Source organism: Panicum virgatum, chromosome 9K (assembly GCF_016808335.1).
Source record: "Panicum virgatum strain AP13 chromosome 9K, P.virgatum_v5, whole genome shotgun sequence".
NCBI classification, from domain to species: domain Eukaryota; kingdom Viridiplantae; phylum Streptophyta; class Magnoliopsida; order Poales; family Poaceae; genus Panicum; species Panicum virgatum.
This window is the reverse complement of record NC_053144.1, coordinates 18,526,346-18,546,189: the sequence shown is the minus strand read 5'-3', so window position 1 is coordinate 18,546,189 and position 19,844 is coordinate 18,526,346. Positions and strand designations below refer to the sequence as shown.

Sequence of the window (19,844 nt, the reverse complement as noted above, 5' to 3'; positions counted from 1 at the left end):
TCCGACAAAAGAAGTATGAAATTGCCAAATTAATTAGAAAAAAGTTCTAACGGTCTAGGGTACACTAAAGAGTCCACGTTTGACAAAAGAGAAGTAAAAATTGCCATGTTATTAATATGAAAACAAAATAAATTAATAGTATTAGATGCCGACAACATAGATCACTGCATCGACGACCTCCTAATAAATCCATAGGACTCGGTCACAACAGAGATCAGAAGCCAACAACTTGCGTGCGGCTGCAAAGCAAGCTAGCTAGCACCAACAAGCCACATGCACACTTACCTACCTACCACCTCACGAACAATGACTGATTGATTTGTCAAAGGTACGGTAGGGATAATACTCCACATCATCAGTAGTAATCACAAGGTGGTAACTGCGGGGCAATTGATAACAACAACCAAGCTCCTTCATTAGCTAATTTGAGTAGGCCGTAATTAATCTACACAAGCACATTCACCATCATACGCGCACACACACACTCGCAAATCAACACTCTCTTTTGTATACTGTAACCAGTTCCTATAGTTTTTTTTCTAATCTTAGGCCAAACGTAAATCTATAATCCAAACTCCAAATAGGTCATGTGAATAGTCAAAAGAAATGCATTAACTGAGCTCTACGTATCTGTGGGTACCAATAATCTATTTAATCAATGGATAAAAAATTAAACTTTGTCTCTCTTATAAAGTGCACACTCAACCTTCTAACAAATTATAGCATTTAATACCATGATGTTAAAACAAGCAGCCACGTTAGTCAAGAGCGACAAGAGATTAAAACATTAATCTCGAAAAGAAAATAATACACATTGGTGGATTTTACTATAATAATAGTCTATAGTAACTAAAAGAGTTCATGAATAAATTTAGAAATTAAATTAATAAACTTAGTAGTTGAATAAAGAGCTCATATAAAAAATATTAATAAACAAAAAAATTAAAGGTTCTTTAGAAGAATAAGGAAATATGGAGTTGTGCTAAGAGCTCATGACGAATAAGGATAATAAATTGATAAATTAAGAATTAAGAAAATAAAAAATAGTAGTTTATTGGTAGAGATTTTGTTAATGTTTCTTAAGAATTAATATGGAGTTGTGCTAAGTGCTTAAGAATTAAGAATTAAGAGCTCATGCAACTTTCTGCATAAATTTTAACATAAAAACATCGTGCCACCATGTTAATGTTGAGGGACAAGAAAATATTACATTATTGGTAAACCTAAGCATTTTAGGCTCTGCTAAGTTCATTGGGTCTTGCTCCACCCTACCTTTGTATGGTCAGGATTAGTCGGAGAAAACCAGGCTTGATAAGTTCAGCATCACGAGAGCATGGCCGACATCATAAGTTAATTATTATTCAACCAAGAAATAGTGGAAAGCTCAAGCTCAGTCCGAAAGTTACACATAGGACAGGACTAGGTGCGAAGTTTAGACCCCAAATTAGTACGGTATTTTATTGGCTTGACTTAAAAAAATTACTCAAGTCTAATCACTGAAAACAAAGGGGAAAATATATATTGTTTTTTAAGCATAGATGCAAGTTATAACTGATAAATGTATTATAAGAATATATAAAAATGGAAAATGTGAAAAAGATCAAGTTTGTTGCAGTCGTATATGGATTACTGTGACTCAGTTTCTATATAGAAATTAAAATTCATGATGAATAGAATAGAAGGAACTCTTCATTAGTATGAAAACAAAAGGAAAAATTGATAGGAAACGAGAAGGAGCTAGCATTGAGGAAGGCTTCAACTTCTATGATATCGTCGCCCACGTGGTTGGCCATCGCTAGAAGAGGCACCACGGATGACACCTCTAGCTATGGCCAACGCATCCCTCAGCAAGATTTATCTCTTGATGCCATATCACCTACGCAAAAAGTTGAAGATGCAACGCTGCTATGGCTTACAAGGCATGGCTACAAGGCATATGAATAATGCATCTGCCAAAATAAAATTGAACAGAGAAGTCAAATATAACTAGTTGCATAATATAGACACGACAGAGTCCCTGTTTTCCATAATTCAACAAGTTGAGACATTACATCTGGGGTTGTAGCCACAGATTCCAAGGCAGAGGTCTCTTTCATCATCTGAGTCGACGATGATGATGGGATCATCTTCGGTATCTCCAGCAACATGGCCTTGCTCCTCCGCGGCTCGACCGCCTTGTCTGGTCTCCTGAAGAAGATGCCGATGGAAATTCATCCTGCGATGCAGAGGAAATGGCATCGGTCATGCGCCTCTTCAGGGGTCGTTCGTGCATGTCGTCTACATCCGCAGTGTAGCATTCATCCTCCTCGCTGGTGCGCCCCCACGCTAGAGCCGAGAGCCGAGTGCACCTGCCGACGGAAAGGAGAACGAGCGCTAGAGCCGAGTGGGTGCTGGAGCTCCGCGGGAGCCGAGCTGGCCGTGCGGGCGCAGGGGCCATCGGATGCGGACGTGGGGCAGGTGGCGAAGATCAAGCATAGGGGCGCACGGAGGCTCCCCTGCGCCCAGGGTCCATCCCATTTTTTTCCCGTGCATGTCGTCTACATCAGCAGTGTAGCCTTCATCCTCCTAGTGCAGCCTTCATCCTCCTCGCTTGAGACGACTTCGTCTCTCTCATCCTTACGCCATTGCAGCGACACTTACACTGACGCCCGTCGGTTCAACCAGTCTTGAAAGCTTTACCTTAGCTCTCGACGTGCTCTTTGGAGAATGCAACTACCAATGCACCAACGCGTTCTTATAGAATCGGTTTAACCGATGTTATAGGAGTTTTTTCACTTGCCTCAACGTTGTACTGTTCAATGCACCAACGTGTTATAAAAACTAGTGCCGGTTTAACCAATGCATTCTGCTTCCACCTGCCTCCTCGTTTTCCGTCGGCGCCTTGTCCTCCGACTCATCTTGAAAGCGATTCTGAGCACCAATGGTGAACGGTGGTTACTCTTGATGATGAGTGATTGATAACATTGTGTGGATTTGATGTATCTCTTGACTCGTGATGTGCAGGTGTAGGATGCGGTATGGCGGTCGACGGCGCGAGGTGAAGGTCAGGTGAAAGATTCATGCTGAAGGACCGTGGTGAAGGATGGACGCGAATAGGCTCGGAGAAGCGAAATGTTCATGCAGGGACTAAGACGGTGAAGGGTGAATGCGAGTAAGCCTGAAACCGAGGGACCCGAGGAGGTCGTGCGGAGTCATGGGCGGTCCACGTGGTGTACGGAAGAGCAAGAGTACATGGTGATGAAGACAGCGTCGGCCAAGTCGGCAAGGACGATGACGAGTCAAGTATGCGGCCTGTGCGGCGGGCGCGCGCGAACGACTCGAAGGCGTAAAGACTCGGCGGGAGGTCGGACACGCGTCGACATCGGCGGTTTGACTGGTTTGGCCTCAAAACCGGGGGAATCAGTCATGACGTGCGGTGACGTGCAAGAGGGTTTGACCGATTTGGCCTCAAAATCGGGGAAGACTGGTTTGACCGATTTGGGCCTCAAAATCGGGGGCGGACTTGACGCAGTCAAGGTCCGGACGGAGGGCACGTGACGTCATCACGAAGCTTGCGTCGAGGCGAAGCGAAGTCGTGAAGACGGCGTGTCTGTTCGGGGCTCCAGTAAAAAGATGGACAATTTTGTCCTTACGTGAGTGTATATAGTAGTTAATAGTGTAGGGGTATACTATATATATATAGACATGGCTAGAGGAAGAGTTAGCTCAGCTCTTAACCCTATTTTATTTGCTCCTCTAATTTTTGAGGATTAGAGTTTGTTGGAGATTTTATTAGAAAAGAATGCCCAAACCTCCTTGTGTCCTCCGGGCGTCAAGATCTCGAGCGATTTTGGAATTCATCCTCTGTTCTTGGCGTTTTTCTTTTTTTGCGATTTTCGGGGGTATTTTTAGTGCGATTTTCGATTCGCGATAAATACTTGAGTTTTTCGTGAGATTCTTCTTGGATCTGTTAGCTTATGTGGTTGCGCGTCTCTAGTTCAGATTTTGTTTCGATTGATGGAGATTTGACGGAGTATTTTTGAATCAATTGCTGGCTGTCTTGCCGTTCCTCTTTTTCTCGTTTGTTCTCGTTCCTGCAGGCAGGGCAGGCAAAGCGGCAGTGCTCGGGGTGCTTGAGCCAAGCGCGGCAAGCAGGAGCGTGGGCGTGGAGAGCAGCGGCGGCGGCCGGGACGCGGTCCAGTGCGGCGGCGCGGCACCAGGCGGCAGCGGCGGCAGAGGCTCGCGGCAGGAGTGCTCGACTGGCGCTTTTTTTATTTTTATATTTTTTATTTCTGTTTTTTATAAAAATATATTTTCGATTCGGAAATTTACAGAAGTATACCCCGGCCGCCCCGTTGCCGGGCGGCAGAGACTTGAACGTAAAAAAAAAGAAAAAAATTGCAAACAGGTCCCTGGGCCGGCCGCCCGGCAGCGGGGCGGCCGGCCCCCCTTGGCCGCCCGGCAGCTGGGCGGCTGGCTCTACCACCCCTATATAAGGGTTGGCTGGTCCCCCCACCCTCATTTGCATCACTACAATTCCAGAAACAAAGAAAAAAGAGAGAGGGAGGGAGAAAGGCGAAGCCCTGCCGGATTTTCGAGCCGGCGACTGCAGGTAACCAAAATTCTTCTACGCTTTACAAATAGCATGATTGTGTGTCCAGATATGTCGAGTAATTATTTTTGTTGTAATTATTTTTGTTGAAACAGTAGATTAGCAATCAATTTAATATCATGATTCTGTGTCCAGATATGTCGAGCAAGCTTCGTTTTCAAGTTCATTATGGTGACAGATATATTTCTCATGATGCGTATGGAGTATATCTATCAGCTTTTGAACGAAGAGAGTGCGGAATAGATAAACCCTTAGAGAGGAGTTTTGGTTCCATAAGCAAATGGTTTCACGAGATATTCAATGTGAATCCAAAGACTCATTTCCTAACCGTTCAGACTGTGACAAATTGGGGAACTGAAGGGGATTTCTGGGAATTGATGCTTATAGTAAACACCGAAGAATGACGGACTTACATGCAAGCAGCTCTTGACCGCGGGTGACCTCTTGCAATGCTAATTCAGATTCACCAGAAGACAGGCTATTTCGGTGAAGGATCAATAAGTACATCATCTCATATGAACCAAGCAGTGGAACAAGAAAATGATGATCAGAACATGCATGTCACAAAACCTGAGCCGCAAGGTATAGCTGATCAGGTAGGAGAAAAAGAAGATCAGAACGTGCATGCCATTCAACCTGAGCCGCAAGGTTTAGCTGATGAGGGTGAGCGGATACCTAGAATTGTGGAATCTGTACAGAATGAAGACCAAGAGGCTCGAATGATGGAAGAATGTGGGGACTCATCAGACGATGAGGACTACCCGTTGCTAGGTGAATGGAGAGGCAAGGATTTTGGAAATCCAGTGATACAGGATATTAGGAGTAATGAGTACGAATACAGAGAGAATGAGGTCGTGCAGGGGGCAAAGTATCATAGCATTGAAGCTGTGAAAGATGCTGTGAAGCTTTGGGCTATATCGTTGAGGAAGGAATTCAGAGTTGTCAAGTCTAGCAGCAAAGAATATGAGGTGAAGTGTGTCAATGGCGATTGTACATGGCGAGTACATACCTACAAGGGCAAGTACAAGACACACTGGGAGTGTTCAATTGTTACACGACATACATGTAGATTAACTGCTGTTGCTCAAACTCACCGTAACATCACATCCACTTTTGTTGCCAAGAAGATGTATGGGGTGATTCGGGACAAAATTGATTATGAGCCAAAATTGATAATGAGGGACATCGACGACCGTTTTTAATACAAAATCAGCTATGCAAAGGCTTGGCGGGCAAAACAAAAAGTGTTTAAGATGAGATTTGGCACATATGAGGCATCATATGATAACTTGCCTCACATGCTGTCAGCAATTGTGCAGAGAAATCCTGGAAGCGCGGCTGATACCTACATTTTACCGAGTTTAGATGGGGGACCTGGGTTTCTGCTTCGTGCTTTCTTTTGCCTTGGTGCATGTGTGAGGGCATTCATGTATTGTCTTCCTGTTCTATGTATTGACGGCACATTCTTGACAGAAAGATATAAGGGGACAATACTGACAGCAATTGGAGTTGATTGCAACAAGCAGATTGTTCCCATCGCCTTTGCTTTTGTTGAGAATGAGAACACAGAGAGCTAGTACTGGTTCCTTGAACGTGTGAAGATTCACGTTGTTGCTGGAAGGCCTGATGTTTGCCTCATCAGTGACAGACATGCTGGTCTTCTAGCAGCAATAAGGCAACTACATGAAGGAAGTCGAGGACAGCCTCCTCTATGGCCAGATGTTGTGAGTAGGTGGTGCATAAGGCATATGGGTGCAAATTTTTTTGAGCGCTTCAAGAATAAGGAACTTATGAATTTGTTCAAGAGATTGTGCACTCAGAATCAGCAGCGGAAGTTTGATGCATTGTGGCAGGTACTAGATAACATGTGCGCCGAGCTGCTAAAGGAACAGACCTCAACCTCCAGCCGGAGACGTTCCGGCGGCGGACCTTTCACACAGTGGATTAAGGATGCACCTAAGGAAGAAGTGGTCAATTCTATACGACACTGGTGGTCGTCGATATGGTATCGAGACAACCAACCACGCAGAGTGTTACAATATGGTAATGCGTCATGTTCGTGGATTTTCTCTTGTTGGCATAGTTGAATTCATCATATACGGATGCACAGGGTACTTCAGAGAGCGGTACCAGGCAGCTACTGTCTTACTTAATGATCCAGGTGTGACTTTTTGTAATAGGGTCACTAACTACATGAAAGAAAAGATTGCAAAGGCTCAATATCACAGAGTGGTCTCTATGGGCACAAAGGATCAAAGGTTTGAGGTTTCATGCAAGGACAGGACAGGGCAGGGTGTCCGCAGACAAAGGGTCGTTCAGAATTGCTTGATAACGCCAGAAGACAAGGTTTTTTTTGCAGATGCAAGAAGCCACAGCTTCTTCACTTACCATGCTCCCATGTCATTGCGGCATGTTCAGAATCTGGGTTGGATCCTGGGGTTTTTGTTTCACAATATTACAGAAAAGAAACCGCTGTGCACACTTGGGGCCATGAGATATATGGCATAGGCAGTTTGGGATCATTCACTACACCAAATATCTCTCCAATGTACATTCCCAATCCAGATGCTAGGAGAGGGGTAGGTCGACGGCAGACACTTCGTATCCGTAACAGAATGGATGAGTCTGAAGCAGGAAAGAAGAAAAAAAGATGCAACCTGTGTGGAGCAGATGGTCACACTTACAAGAAGTGCCCTAAAATGCAAGAAGATAATGCTGGTGCTAAAGTTGGACCTTCTGGAAATCCCACCGATGGATTGCCTCTAGAGTTTGGAGCCCGTCGCGTCTAGATTTTGTTATGTGTGCATATGTATTTGAACCAGATGTATGGCTATGTATTCCGACCTGTATGTGATAATTACATTTCGTTATGTATGGATATGTATTTGCACCAGATTGTAGCATGTAATATTACGAAGGTATTGTTCTGTGTTTGAATTGTTATGTGTTTTGCTTGATTTGAATTGTTCTGTGTTTTGCTTTATTTGAATTATTATGTGTTTTGTTTTATTTGAGTTGTTCTGTACTTTTCAACTCTCCTTGACGAATTATGAAAAGAAAAATCAAAGACTCCGCTTTTACAAGATGAGAAGTGTTCATGCATTTAATAGAGTTTCCACTGTACGCTCCCTGATTATATATATATATGATGGTTGGAAGAACTATCCAATAACACAGAAGGGAGTGGTAACTCAAAATTCATATCTCAATGGAAAAACTAGAAATTGTCCTGAAAATAGAAGGGTAGTTACGAATCATAAATTTTCGGTTTGCAATACAGTTTTGTAAACAATGCTACGATTACAAAGCAGAGGCCTAAGGCGTTCATACTACTAGATAGTTGAACAATGAAAACCATGGCATGTGCAACACGATAACCTCGTGTTGTGAGTAAACCTAACATGCCTTAGGAAATGTAAAATGCCGGGATTACATGGTGGTGCTTTACTGAGTGCACCGGGGATATTTTCCCTTCCTAATAGCTTCAGACCCTGCTTCCTTAGCACGGCGGGCCCTCTCTCGCTTCCTCGCCCTGAAAGCTTCACGTTCCTCTGCCTTCTGACGTTCCACTTCTGCAATCCTCTTCTGAATGTCTTCCTGGTTTTTCTTACGCTTCTCCTCCATCTGTTCTTCATGCAGCTTTCGTTGCCACCTTTGTGCAGCCCACCTTGCTTGACGCTCCACGTGGTCCTTATCCTGCTGAGATTGCTCGGTGTCTAACCACTGCACGAAATCACATAGAGGCGGTGGAGTCTTTCCCCAAATCATGTTAGAAGTCATTACTAGATCAGAAAGTGACAAACTCTGATAGTGTTTTGTAGTACCTTTGCTCGGTCCTTGCCGTAATGCTTGGGCGGGTCGTACTCGTAATTCTCGCACATGAAGAATCTCTTGCCAAAGTTGTCCCCCAAAACCCTTGATTTCATTAGTTTGCACAAGGATCCGCAAAAACACATAGGCACCTGGACTCCTTGGGGGACTGTTTCCGTCACCTTATTCTATGGAATGTACGTGGATCCTGAGGATGCCATGGTGTTGAGCCCTGGCAATCACAAGTGAGCAATCAGATTGCTAATATATTATATCAACGCTAATCAGTATCAATAACTACACGTAAATGTACCACTAATCACTCCTAATAATAATTAAACTGATTGCTAAACTATTTTCTAACATTTTCTACAATTTTCTAACATTTTCTATAATTTTCTACAATTTTCTAACATTTTTCTATAATTTCTACAATTTTCTAACATTTTCTACAATTATCTAATATTATCTTGCATTTTTTTTGATTTTCTAATACTCCTCTAACAATTTTCTAGTATTTTCTAATACTAAATCTAACACTAAATGTATTATATCAACGCTAATCACTACAAGTAATTGCACCTAAATATAACACTAATCACTCCTAACAATAATTGAACTGATTGCTAATCTACAGTTTCAAAAAAATAATTACAACATAATCTATTTATAAAATGTAGAAAATTTTAGTTACCTAAAGTCGCCGCCTTGAAAATCCGACAGGGCTTCGCCGCTTTGCCTCTCCCTCACCCCTCCTCTCCCTCCCTCTCTCTTCTTTTTTTCTGGATTTTTAGTAAGCCAAATGGGGGTGACGGGGCAAACACCTTATATAGGGTGGCCGGGGGCCGGCCGCCCCGCTGCCGGGTGACCGGCCCCAGGGACCTGTCTGTAATTTTTTTTCTTCTTTTTTTTTGCGTTCAAGTCCCTGCCGCCCGGCAGCCGGGCGGCCAGGTCCCGGCCGCCGGACAGCGGGGCGGCCGAGGTATACTTCTGTAAATTTCCAAATCGAAAATATATTTTTGTAAAAAACAGAAATAAAAAATATAAAAATAAAAAAAGCGCGCTCGACTGCTCGCAGTTTCCTGCACTGCCTAGCGTGGGCCTGGTGGGAGCGGGCCGGTGCTGAGCGACGGCCCAGCAAGGAGGGCGACCAGGCGTTTTTTTTTAAATTTAAATTTTTCAATTTTGTTTTTTATAAAAATATTTTTTTGTTTTCGAAATTTAAAGGAATATATCCCGGCCGCCCCGCTGTCGGGAGGCCGGCACCTGGCCGCCTCGCTGCCTGGCGGCAGGGGCTTTTCTGCAAAATGTTTCGTAGAAAATTTGCGCCCGGGTCCCTGGAGCACCAGTCGCCCGGCAGCGGGGCGGCCGGCCCCCCATGCCGCCCGGCACTGGGGCGGCGGGTCCTGGCCGCCCGCTAGCAGGGTCACCGGCTCCCCCACCCTTATATAAGGGTTGGCTGGTCCCCCACCCCTCATTTGCCTCACTAAAAATCCAAAAAAAAAAGAATAGAGAGGAGGGAGGGAGAGGAGGGGTGAGGGAGAGAGGAGAAGCGGCGAAGCCCTGCCGGATTTTCAAGCTGGCGACTGCAGGTAACTAAAATTTTCTACGCTTTACAAATAGATTATGTTGTAATTATTTTTGTTGACATAATAGATTAGCAATCAGTTTGTGATACAGTACATTAGCAATCTGATTGCGCACTTGTGATTGCCAAAACTCAATACCATGGCATTCTCAGGATCCACCTACATTCCAAGGAGTCTATGTGCCTATGTGCTTTTGCGGATCCTTGTGCAAGCTAATGAAATCCAGAGTTTTGGGGGACGACTTTGGCATGAGGTTCTTCATGTGTGAGAATTACGAGTATGATCCGCCCAATCATTACGGCAAGGATCGAGCAAAGGTACAACAAAACACTATCAGAGTTTGTCACTTTGGGATCTGGTAATGACTTCTAACATGATTTGGGGAAAGACTCCACCGCCTCTATGTGATTTCGTGCAGTGGTTAGACACCGAGCAATCTCAGCAGGATAAGGACCATGTTGAGCGTCAAGCAAAGTGGGCTGCACAAAGGCGGCAACGAATGCTGCATGAAGAACAGATGGATGAGAAGCGCAAGAAAGATCAGGAAGAGATTCAGAAGAGGATTGCAGAAGTGGAATGTCAGAAGGCAGAGGAACGTGAAACTGACAGGGAGAGGAAGCTAGAGAGGGCCCGTCGTGCTAAGGAAGCAGGGCCTGAAGCTATTAGGAAGGGAAAATATCCCCGGTGCACTCAATAAAGCACCATCATGTAATCCCCGCATTTTATATTTCGTAAGGCATATCAGATTTAGTCACAACACTAGATTACCGTGTTGCACATGCCACTATTTTTCATTGTTAAAATACCTAGTTTACAACAAAGGTCTCAGCGTTATTTACTGTAGTAGTACGAACACCTTAGGCCTCTGCTTTGTAATCGTAGCATTGTTTACAAAATTGTATTGCAAGCCGGGAATTTATGGTTCGTAACCTACCTTACCCTTCTATTTTCAGTATACTACATTCAGTGAGCAATCTAATTCAAGCAACCTACACATTTAGAACTGCAACCAAGAAATCTTTCTACACAAATACTTTCGTATTGTTACATGCTACGATCTGGTTCAAATACATATCCATACATAATGAAATGTAATTGTCACATACAAATGGGAATACATATGCGTACATCTGGTTCAAATACATATCCATACATAACGAAATCTAAACGCGACGGGCTCCAAAATCCTGAGGCAATCCATCGGTGGGATTCCCAGAAGGTCCAACCTCGTCTGCTCCACACAGGTTGCATCGTTTTTTCTTCTTTCCTGCCTCAGACTCATTCATTCCGTTACGGATACGAAGTATCTGCCGTCGACCTACCCCTCTCCTAGCATATGGATTGAGAATGTACATTGGAGGGATATTTGGTGTAGTGAATGATCCCAGATTGCCTATGCCATATATCTCATGGCCCCAACTGTGCACAACAGTTTCTTTTTTGTAATATTCAGAAACAAAAACCCCAGGTTCCAACCCAGATTCTGAACATGCCGTAATGACATGGGAGCATGGTAAGTGAAGAAGTTGTGACTTCTTGCATCTGCAAAACACATTGTCTTCCGGCATTATCAAGCAATCCTGAACCACCCTTTGCCTACGGACACCCTGACCTGTCCTGTCCTTACATAAAACCTCAAACCTTTGATTCTTTGTGCCCATGGAGACCACTCTATGATATTGAGCCTTTTCAATCTTTTCTTTCATGTATTTAGTGACCATATTATAAAAAATCACTCATGGATCATTAAATAAGACAGCAGCTGCCTGGTTCCGCTCTCTGAAGTACCTTGTGTATCCGTACATGATGAACTCAACTATGCCAATAAGACGAAATCCACGAACATAACGCATTACCATATTGTAACACTCTGCGTGGTTGGTTGTCTCGATCCCATATCGACGCCCACAAGTGTCGTATAGAATTGACCACTTCTCCTTAGGTGCATCCTTGATCCACTGTGTGCAAGGTCCGCCACCTGAATGTCTACGGCTGGAGGTTGAGGCCTGTTCCTTTAGCAGCTCGGCGCACATGTTATCTAGCACCTGCCACAAAACATCGAACTTCCGCTGGTGATTCTGAGTGCACAACCTCTTGAACAAATTCATAAGTTCGTTATTCTTGAAGCGCTCCTAAAAGTTTGCACCCATATGCCTTATGCACCACCTACTCACAACATCTGGCCATAAAGGAGGTTGTACTCGACTTCCTTCATGTAGTTGCCTTATTGCTGCTAGAAGACCTGCATGCCTGTCACTGATGAGGCAAACATCAGGCCTTGCAGCAACAACGTGAATCTTCACACGTTTAAGGAACCAGTACCAGCTCTCTGTGTTTTCATTCTCAACAAAAGCAAAGGCGATGGGAACCACCTGCTTGTTGCAATCAACTCCAATCGCTGTTAGTATTGTCCCCTTATATCTCCCTATCAAGAATGTGCCGTCGATACACAGAACAGGAAGACAATACATATATGCCCTCACACATGCACCAAAGCAGAAGAAAGCACGGAGCAGAAATCCAGGTCCCCCATACAAATTCGGTACAATGTAGGTATCTGTCGAGCTTCCAGGATTCCTCTGCACAATTGCTGACAGCATGTGAGGCAGGTTATCTTATGATACCTCATATGTGCCGAACCTCATCTCAAACACTTTTTGTTTTGCCCGCCAAGCCTTTGCATAGCTGATTTTGTATTGAAAACGATAGTCTATGTCCCTAATTATCAATTTTTGCTCATAATCAATTTTGTCGAGAATCACCTCATACATCTTCTTGGCCACAAAAGTGGATGTGATGTTACGGTGATTTTGCGCAACAGCAGTTAATCTACATGTATATGGTGTAATAATTGAACACTCCCAGTGTGTCTTGTACTTGCCCTTGTAGGCATGTACTCGCCATGTACAATCACCATTGACACACTTCACTTCATATTCTTTGCTGTTAGACTTCACAACTCTGAATTCCTTCCTCAACAATATAGCCCAAAGCTTCACAGCATCCTTCACAGCTTCAATGCTAGGATACTTTGCCCCCATGCACAACCTCATTCTCTCTAGATTCGTACTCATTACTCCTAATATTCAGTATCACTGGATTTCCAAAACCCTTGTCTCGCCATTCACCTAGCAACGGGTAGTCCTCATCGTCTGATGAGTCCCCACATTCTTCCATCATTCGAGTCTCCTGGTTTAAGTGCGCTAACCATCATCTTAATACTTAATCAAGTTACTGTGCACTTAAAACGGTGTAATCTGACAGGCTGTCGGGTAAATTCCGATTAAACTATTGTACTCCAGGATCACAATTGCACTAGTAGACCCATATGAAGACAAGCACAGGTGATACGAGCATACAGAAATCTTCAAATTAATTTACAACACAGGTTAATCTAGAGCACACATGATAGATCAGATTAATTCTTCAAAACAACAGAAAAAACATTCCATCTTCACCTTTCAATGCTTATTCCACTTCTTACTACGATGTGACGCAGTGACCAAGGTTCTCTTAACCGAGAGAGACGGCGAATCGATCCGATTTAACCTTGCAACGTGGACATAAATCACACGACACATGCAACCCCGTCGGGCCACACACGTCAACTGTTCCTATCATCACCCCGACGTCTGAATCACACCTGCCGAATCCCAGGTGAGGAGCCCCACGCAGCGAACACCCAGTGGACCCGAGGGCGACTACAACACCCGCCATCATCCCACTCCCAGAGTAGCAAGTCGTGATTCAAAGTATCGTTGTGACTCAAGTAATGAGCTTACCGGTTTCGACTACCTCCTACTCCCGGCATGTGGTTAGTACTGTTCAATCCTTAGTCATCAGGGCCAACAACAGTACGGTCCTCAATCGACACATGCGGAAGTTCACTTTCTCATCTATTACATATCCATACTCCAACTCATTCCCGCCCGGTCTCCATTTCTCTTTTCCTCCTTGGTTTATCCTTCAGTAACTTTGCCACTAAACAAGGACTTATAACACGCGAGTGACAGGAATCACTCGACTTCTACCGAATCCTATTTAAGCATTGCCGTACTAACGACCTGCACACTAGTAGAGACTCATCGGTACCTATGGAAAAACATGCATACTAGGGTTGCATACAACTCCTATAAACGTAAATGCACAAATACTTAGATAAACATTTGATACTGAAAGTAAGGGTTATGCTCCGGGCTTGCCTTGCAGGTCAGCGGGGTTAGCAACTTCTTCGGAAGTGGGCTCGACTGCGTCCTCCTGCTGTTCTCCTACTTGCGGCTCCTGGACCGGCTCAGCAACCAGCTCGTAGACCGCTTCGTTCGTGACGTCTACACGTATGAAAAGATGCCATGCAGGAGTTAGGACACAGTGCGACGCATGAGTGCTCAAGATGCGATGCAATGTGATACAATGCAAAATGAGCCACAATCAAGACCGACCAACATTAATTGAATAATCACAACAACAAGGCTAAAACCGAAAGGGTGTGGGTGCTGACGATTGGTCTCAAGACTTCAAAATATTTTAGCCTGAAGTGTTTCTTTCAAAACCACAACTACTAAACTTACTTAGAGTAGCATGCATTAAAACAGAAGCCTGCTTTGCTGAGGTTACACATGCATTAAATAATAATCAAATAACCACAATTATAAAAGAAAAGTGTAGCTAGGAGCAAATTAAAAACAAGGATTTGACTTCCATATATGATCTAGCAACACGAATTTATCCAAAATAAGAAGATTTTGATAAAGCATGCCACATAAATTTTCCAACATTTATAGACGATCGAAAGTATTTATTTTAACTCTAGAAAAGAAATTAAACAAGAACAGATCCACACACATGCACATAAGCCATGCACCTGAAAATTTTTCAGCGGACTACACATACAAAGAGTAATTTACTGAATAAATTTCACAATTTTTAGAGCAACAGAACAACCGATAATAATTAAACTAGCTTAAACACAACTCAAATTTTTAGCAGGGGCAAAAGTGACAATTCCTATGCCCAAGTATTTTTCTTCTGAAGATCTCAATTTTAGAAACCTAACAAATTTTATTTTGCATTTTTCTAATTTTTTTTAAATTGTTATGCAATTATGAATTTGCAGCTGAAATAAAATAACTGGAATTGGTAAAACAAAAATAAAACAAAAGGGGCTGACAGCTCGGCCCCACATGTAAGTGGGCGCCGGCCCAGCTGCCTCCCCTGTTTTGCCTGCCTGCCCCGGCCGCGCACGCCGGCGGTGCCCTGGCACGCGCGCGGCGGCCGTGGGCCGGCCGGCCGGCGGGGCAGCGCGGGCGGGGCTCGCACGCAGGGGCCCACGCACCCGCAGCCCGGGCAGGGGCGGCACGGGGTGGAGCGAGGCGGCGGTGGCGCGCCAGACCATGGGTGGCGGCGGCTTGCGGCGGCGGCAGTGGTGGCCGGCCGTTCCGGCTGCGACGGAGCAAGGCGGCTGCGGGAGGGGGCAGCGCGAGCATCAGCACGGCCGGGTGGCCTCGGGGCACGCGACGGTGGCGCGCGGCCCCGCGCAGGGAGGCCCGGGGGCGTGCGCACGTCGGTGGCGGCGCGGCGGCGCTGCGGCGGCGGTAGCGCCGGAACCGAGCGGGGAAGAGGTCGGGGAGGGAGAGGAGGTCGCGGGGGAGCTCACCGAGGGCTAGATTTGAGCGGAGGAGGGAGCTCGATGGAGAGGGTGGAGCTTGGGGAAGAACGGCAATGGCGGGCGGCGGTGGCAGCTCGATTTTGGCCGGCGTAGGGCATGGTCGAGCTCGGGGAGGTGCGGAGTGGGTGCGGGGTGAGGTTGCGCGGCTCAGAGTGCGAAGGATCGAAGCGGGGCTGCGAGGTTTGGCCGGCGCGACGAGCGGCGGCGTCCAGCTCAAGCTCTGCGCAACGCGAGCGTGAGGAAGGAGATGGGATGGAAGGGAGGAGAAGGTTCCCGTGCCTGCGCGAGGATAAGGCGGCGCTCGGAGAACGAGGATTGCCGGGATGAGCGACGCGTGTAGGAGCTCGCCGGCGTCGACGGTCGCCGGTCGCGGTATGGGCGAGAACAGTGGAGGCACAGGGAAGAACAGTGCACGATTTTGACCCAAATTGACTTGACTTTGACCTGTTGGAACTCAAAATTTGATATAGGAACTTGAAATTTGGCCAAAATAGAAGTTGTAGAGGAAGAGAAGATCTACAACTTTCATTTTGGGCGAAAGTTGATTTGAGATTCGGATCATCGAGAAAAACAGGGTCAAACATAGCTAAAACAATGTTTACTATGCGAACACGATTAACGCTAATGACGCGGTTAAGCCACGATTACCAATTAAACCCGAGATTAGCGTAAAATTAACACCGGGGTGTTACCCCCCTTAAAAGAATCTTATCCCGAGATTCAGGCACGAGAGAAAGTATAAGGCGAGAAGGTTCAAAAGTGAAGTACCTGAATGAGCGTTTAAAAAGTCCAGATACTTGGATTTCAGAAATTCCTCTTTCTCCCAAGTAGCTTCTTCTTCAGAGTGATTGCTCCATTGAACTTTGTAGAATCTATTGGTTGTGCGACGAGTAACTCGATCCTTGCGATCAATAATCTTGATAGGATGCTCAGGATAAGTGAGATCAGACTCTAATTGAATCGAGTCACTTCCGACAACTTCTGTCGGAACTCTAAGACACTTTTTGAGTTGCGACACATGGAAAATGTTATGAACTGCAGAAAGATTCGCTGGAAGATTCAATTGGTAAGCCACGGGACCGCATCTTTCCACAATTGGATATGGACCAAGGTAGCGGGGAGCTAGCTTTCCTTTTATTCCAAACCTTTGCACGCCTTTCCAAGGTGAGACCTTCAGATAGACGTGATCACCGACTTCAAACACGAGTGGACTACTCCTTTTATCAGCATAGCTCTTCTGCCGAGACTGTGCGATCTTTAAGTTTGCTTGGATAAGACGGACTTGTTCTTCGGCCTCTTGAACCATGTCGGGCCCAAAGATGGTTCTTTCTCCGGTTTCAGACCAATTGAGAGGTGTACGGCATCGACGACCATACAGTGCTTCGAATGGTGCCATTTTGATGCTTTCTTGATGGCTATTGTTATAAGAGAATTCAGCTAACGGCAAGCATTCATCCCATTTCTGCGGGTAAGCTAAGACACAAGCACAGAGCATATCCTCTAGAATTTTGTTAATCCTTTCCGTTTGGCCGTCTGTTTGAGGATGATATGCAGAACTGCGAATAAGATGTGTTCCCAAGCTAGCATGTAGTTGCTCCCAAAAGCGAGCAGTGAATTGGCTTCCACGATCAGAGATGATAGTCTTGGGTATACCATGCAGGCATAAGATACACTCAACGTATAACTCAGCATATTTCTTTGTCGAATAATGAATGTTAACTGGAATAAAATGTACTGACTTGGTTAGCCTGTCGACCACAACCCAAATAGAATCGTAACCCTTTTGAGTTCGAGGTAATCCGACAATGAAATCCATGCTGATATCCTCCCATTTCCATTCAGGAATATTCAAAGGTTGGATAGTTCCAGCTGGCCTGAGATGACTGGCTTTAACCCTTCGACAGATATCACACTCTGACACAAAGTTGGCTATTTCCCTTTTCATCCGAGTCCACCAAAATCTTTGTTTCAGGTCTTGGTACATCTTGTTGCTACCCGGATGGATTGATAGTCGAGAAGTATGAGCCTCATCAAGGATTTGTTTTCTGAGCTCAAAATCCTTTGGCACCACTAGTCGGGTTTTGAACCATAACACATTCTCACTATCTTGGTGGAAACAATTCACTTTAGGGTCTCCTTCTGATATCCTTCTCTGAATTTCCTTCACCCCTTTACCTTTCTTTTGTGCCGCAATGATGAGATCACGAAGAGTAGGAGTGAGTTCTAAATGGGCCAATGTGCCATGTGGTACGATACTTAAGTTCAGCTTTTCCATTTCATAGCAAAGAGACTCGCTTAATGGTATAGCTGAAATGCAATGACAGTGAGCTTTGCGACTTAGCGCATCGGCAACTACATTTGCCTTGCCAGGATGATAATGCACTTCGAGCTCATAATCTTTAATCAGCTCAAGCCATCTTCTTTGACGCATGTTCAAATCATCTTGACTGAAAAGATATTTGAGACTCTTGTGGTCAGTATAGATGTTGCACAATGTACCTATAAGGTAGTGTCGTCAGATCTTCAGAGTATGAACCACAGCTGCTAATTCAAGATCATGGGTGGGGTAGTTCTCTTCATGATGCTTGAGTGATCATGAAGCATAAGCAATCACTCGGTTTTCTTGCATCAGAACACAGCCAAGTCCTGTGCCTGAGGCATCACAGTAGACATCGAATGGCTTTGTAGTGTCGGGTTGGGCCAAGATTGGAGCGGAAGTGAGAAGTGTTTTCAATTTCTGGAAAGCTTCCTCACATTGATTACTCCAATAGAACTTGACACCCTTTTTCAGAAGTTCAGTCATCGGCTTCGCAATTTTGGAGAATTCTGGGATGAAACGACGATAATACCCAGCTAAACCCAAGAAACTGCGGATTTCAGGAACTGAAGTTGGGGCTTCCCAATCAAGTACATCATGTACTTTACTGGGATCCACAGAGATGCCCTCAGCAGATATGACATGACCGAGGAATGGAACTTCTTTCAGCCAGAAGTCACATTTGCTGAATTTGGCATAAAGCTGGTGCTCTCTAAGACGTTGAAGAACTATGTGAAGATGACGAGCATGTTCTTCCTCAGTCTTGGAGTAGATCAAGATATCATCAATGAAGACCACGACGAAATTATCTAACTCCGGCATGAACACTGAATTCATAAGGTACATGAAGTAAGCTGGAGCATTGGTTAATCCGAAGGACATCACCAAATACTCGTAAAGACCATAACGAGTAGAGAAAGCTGTTTTTGGTATATCCGCCGGTCTGATTTTGATTTGATGATAACCAGATCGTAGATCTATTTTTGAGAATACCTTAGCTCCGGCTAGTTGATCAAAAAGAATATCAATACGAGGAAGTGGATATTTGTTTTTGATGGTAACTGCATTCAGGGGCCTGTAATCCACACATAGCCTCAGTTCATGATCTTTCTTCTTTACAAACAAAGCCGGGCATCCCCAAGGTGAGGTGCTCGGTCGAATAAAGCCTTTATCCAGCAACTCTTGTAACTGAACTTTTAATTCAGCTAACTCACTCGGAGTCATTCTATATGGCCTTCGAGATATGGGTGTTGTGCCAGGCTGTAACTCAATGACAAACTCAATATCCCAATCGGGAGGCATGCCTTGCAAGTCCTCTGGAAACACATCGGGGTATTCACAAACCACAGAAATTTCTTCTAAAGGTTTTGCCTCAAGATGGAATATCGCTCCTGTTGGAATCTCGTGCTGGGAAAGATGAATATCCATAGAACCATATGTGGGAGAGTTTAACTGAATGATACGAGAGGAGGTATTGATGATAGCACCATGTTCCTTCATCCAATTCATTCCAAGTATGACATCGATCCCCTGGCTTGGAAGGACAATGGGTGTGGTCTGAAAAATCGTCCCGCTCAAGTCAAGGGGCACACCTCGAACTAATTGGCTGGTACTTAAGTGTGCGCCCGGTGCATGAATGATATAAGGTCTTATCATGTGGGTTACTTGCAAATTAAGCTGTGCTACACATGCTTGACTGATGAATGTATGAGATGCTCCAGAGTCAAATAACACAATAGCGGGGCGGTGATGGATGGAAAACATACCCGCCATCACTTAAGTACCCTCAGGAACATCCTCCAGAGTGGTGTAGTTCACACGTCCAGTCTTAATAGGTGCAACCTTCTTCTTCTGAGTCTGCTGAATAGGACT

General features: G+C 44.8%; 1 protein-coding gene across 2 annotated transcripts; it reads left to right on the top strand.

The window, feature by feature from the left end:
* Positions 1-10,154: 10,154 nt before the first annotated feature.
* Positions 10,155-11,213, top strand: LOC120648441 (hepatoma-derived growth factor-related protein 2-like). Of its 2 annotated transcripts, none has more exons than XM_039925221.1 (2): positions 10,155-10,307; positions 10,409-11,213. In XM_039925221.1, the coding sequence occupies exons 1-2, from the start codon at positions 10,176-10,178 to the stop codon at positions 10,685-10,687; spliced, it is 411 nt and encodes a 136-aa protein (XP_039781155.1). In that variant the 5' UTR covers positions 10,155-10,175; the 3' UTR covers positions 10,688-11,213. The 2 variants fall into 2 exon arrangements, with proteins under 2 accessions (XP_039781155.1, XP_039781154.1); XM_039925220.1 differs by having other exon boundaries at positions 10,379-11,213.
* Positions 11,214-19,844: the final 8,631 nt, after the last annotated feature.

Excerpts from the sequence above, each read along its gene's own strand:
- LOC120648441 (XM_039925220.1), top strand. The coding sequence starts at position 10,176 with ATGTGCTTTTGCGGATCCTTGTGCAAGCTAATGAAATCCAGAGTTTTG. Across the intron at positions 10,308-10,378 it reads ACGGCAAGGATCGAGCAAAG|ACTCCACCGCCTCTATGTGA; the intron begins GTACAACAAAAC and ends ATTTGGGGAAAG.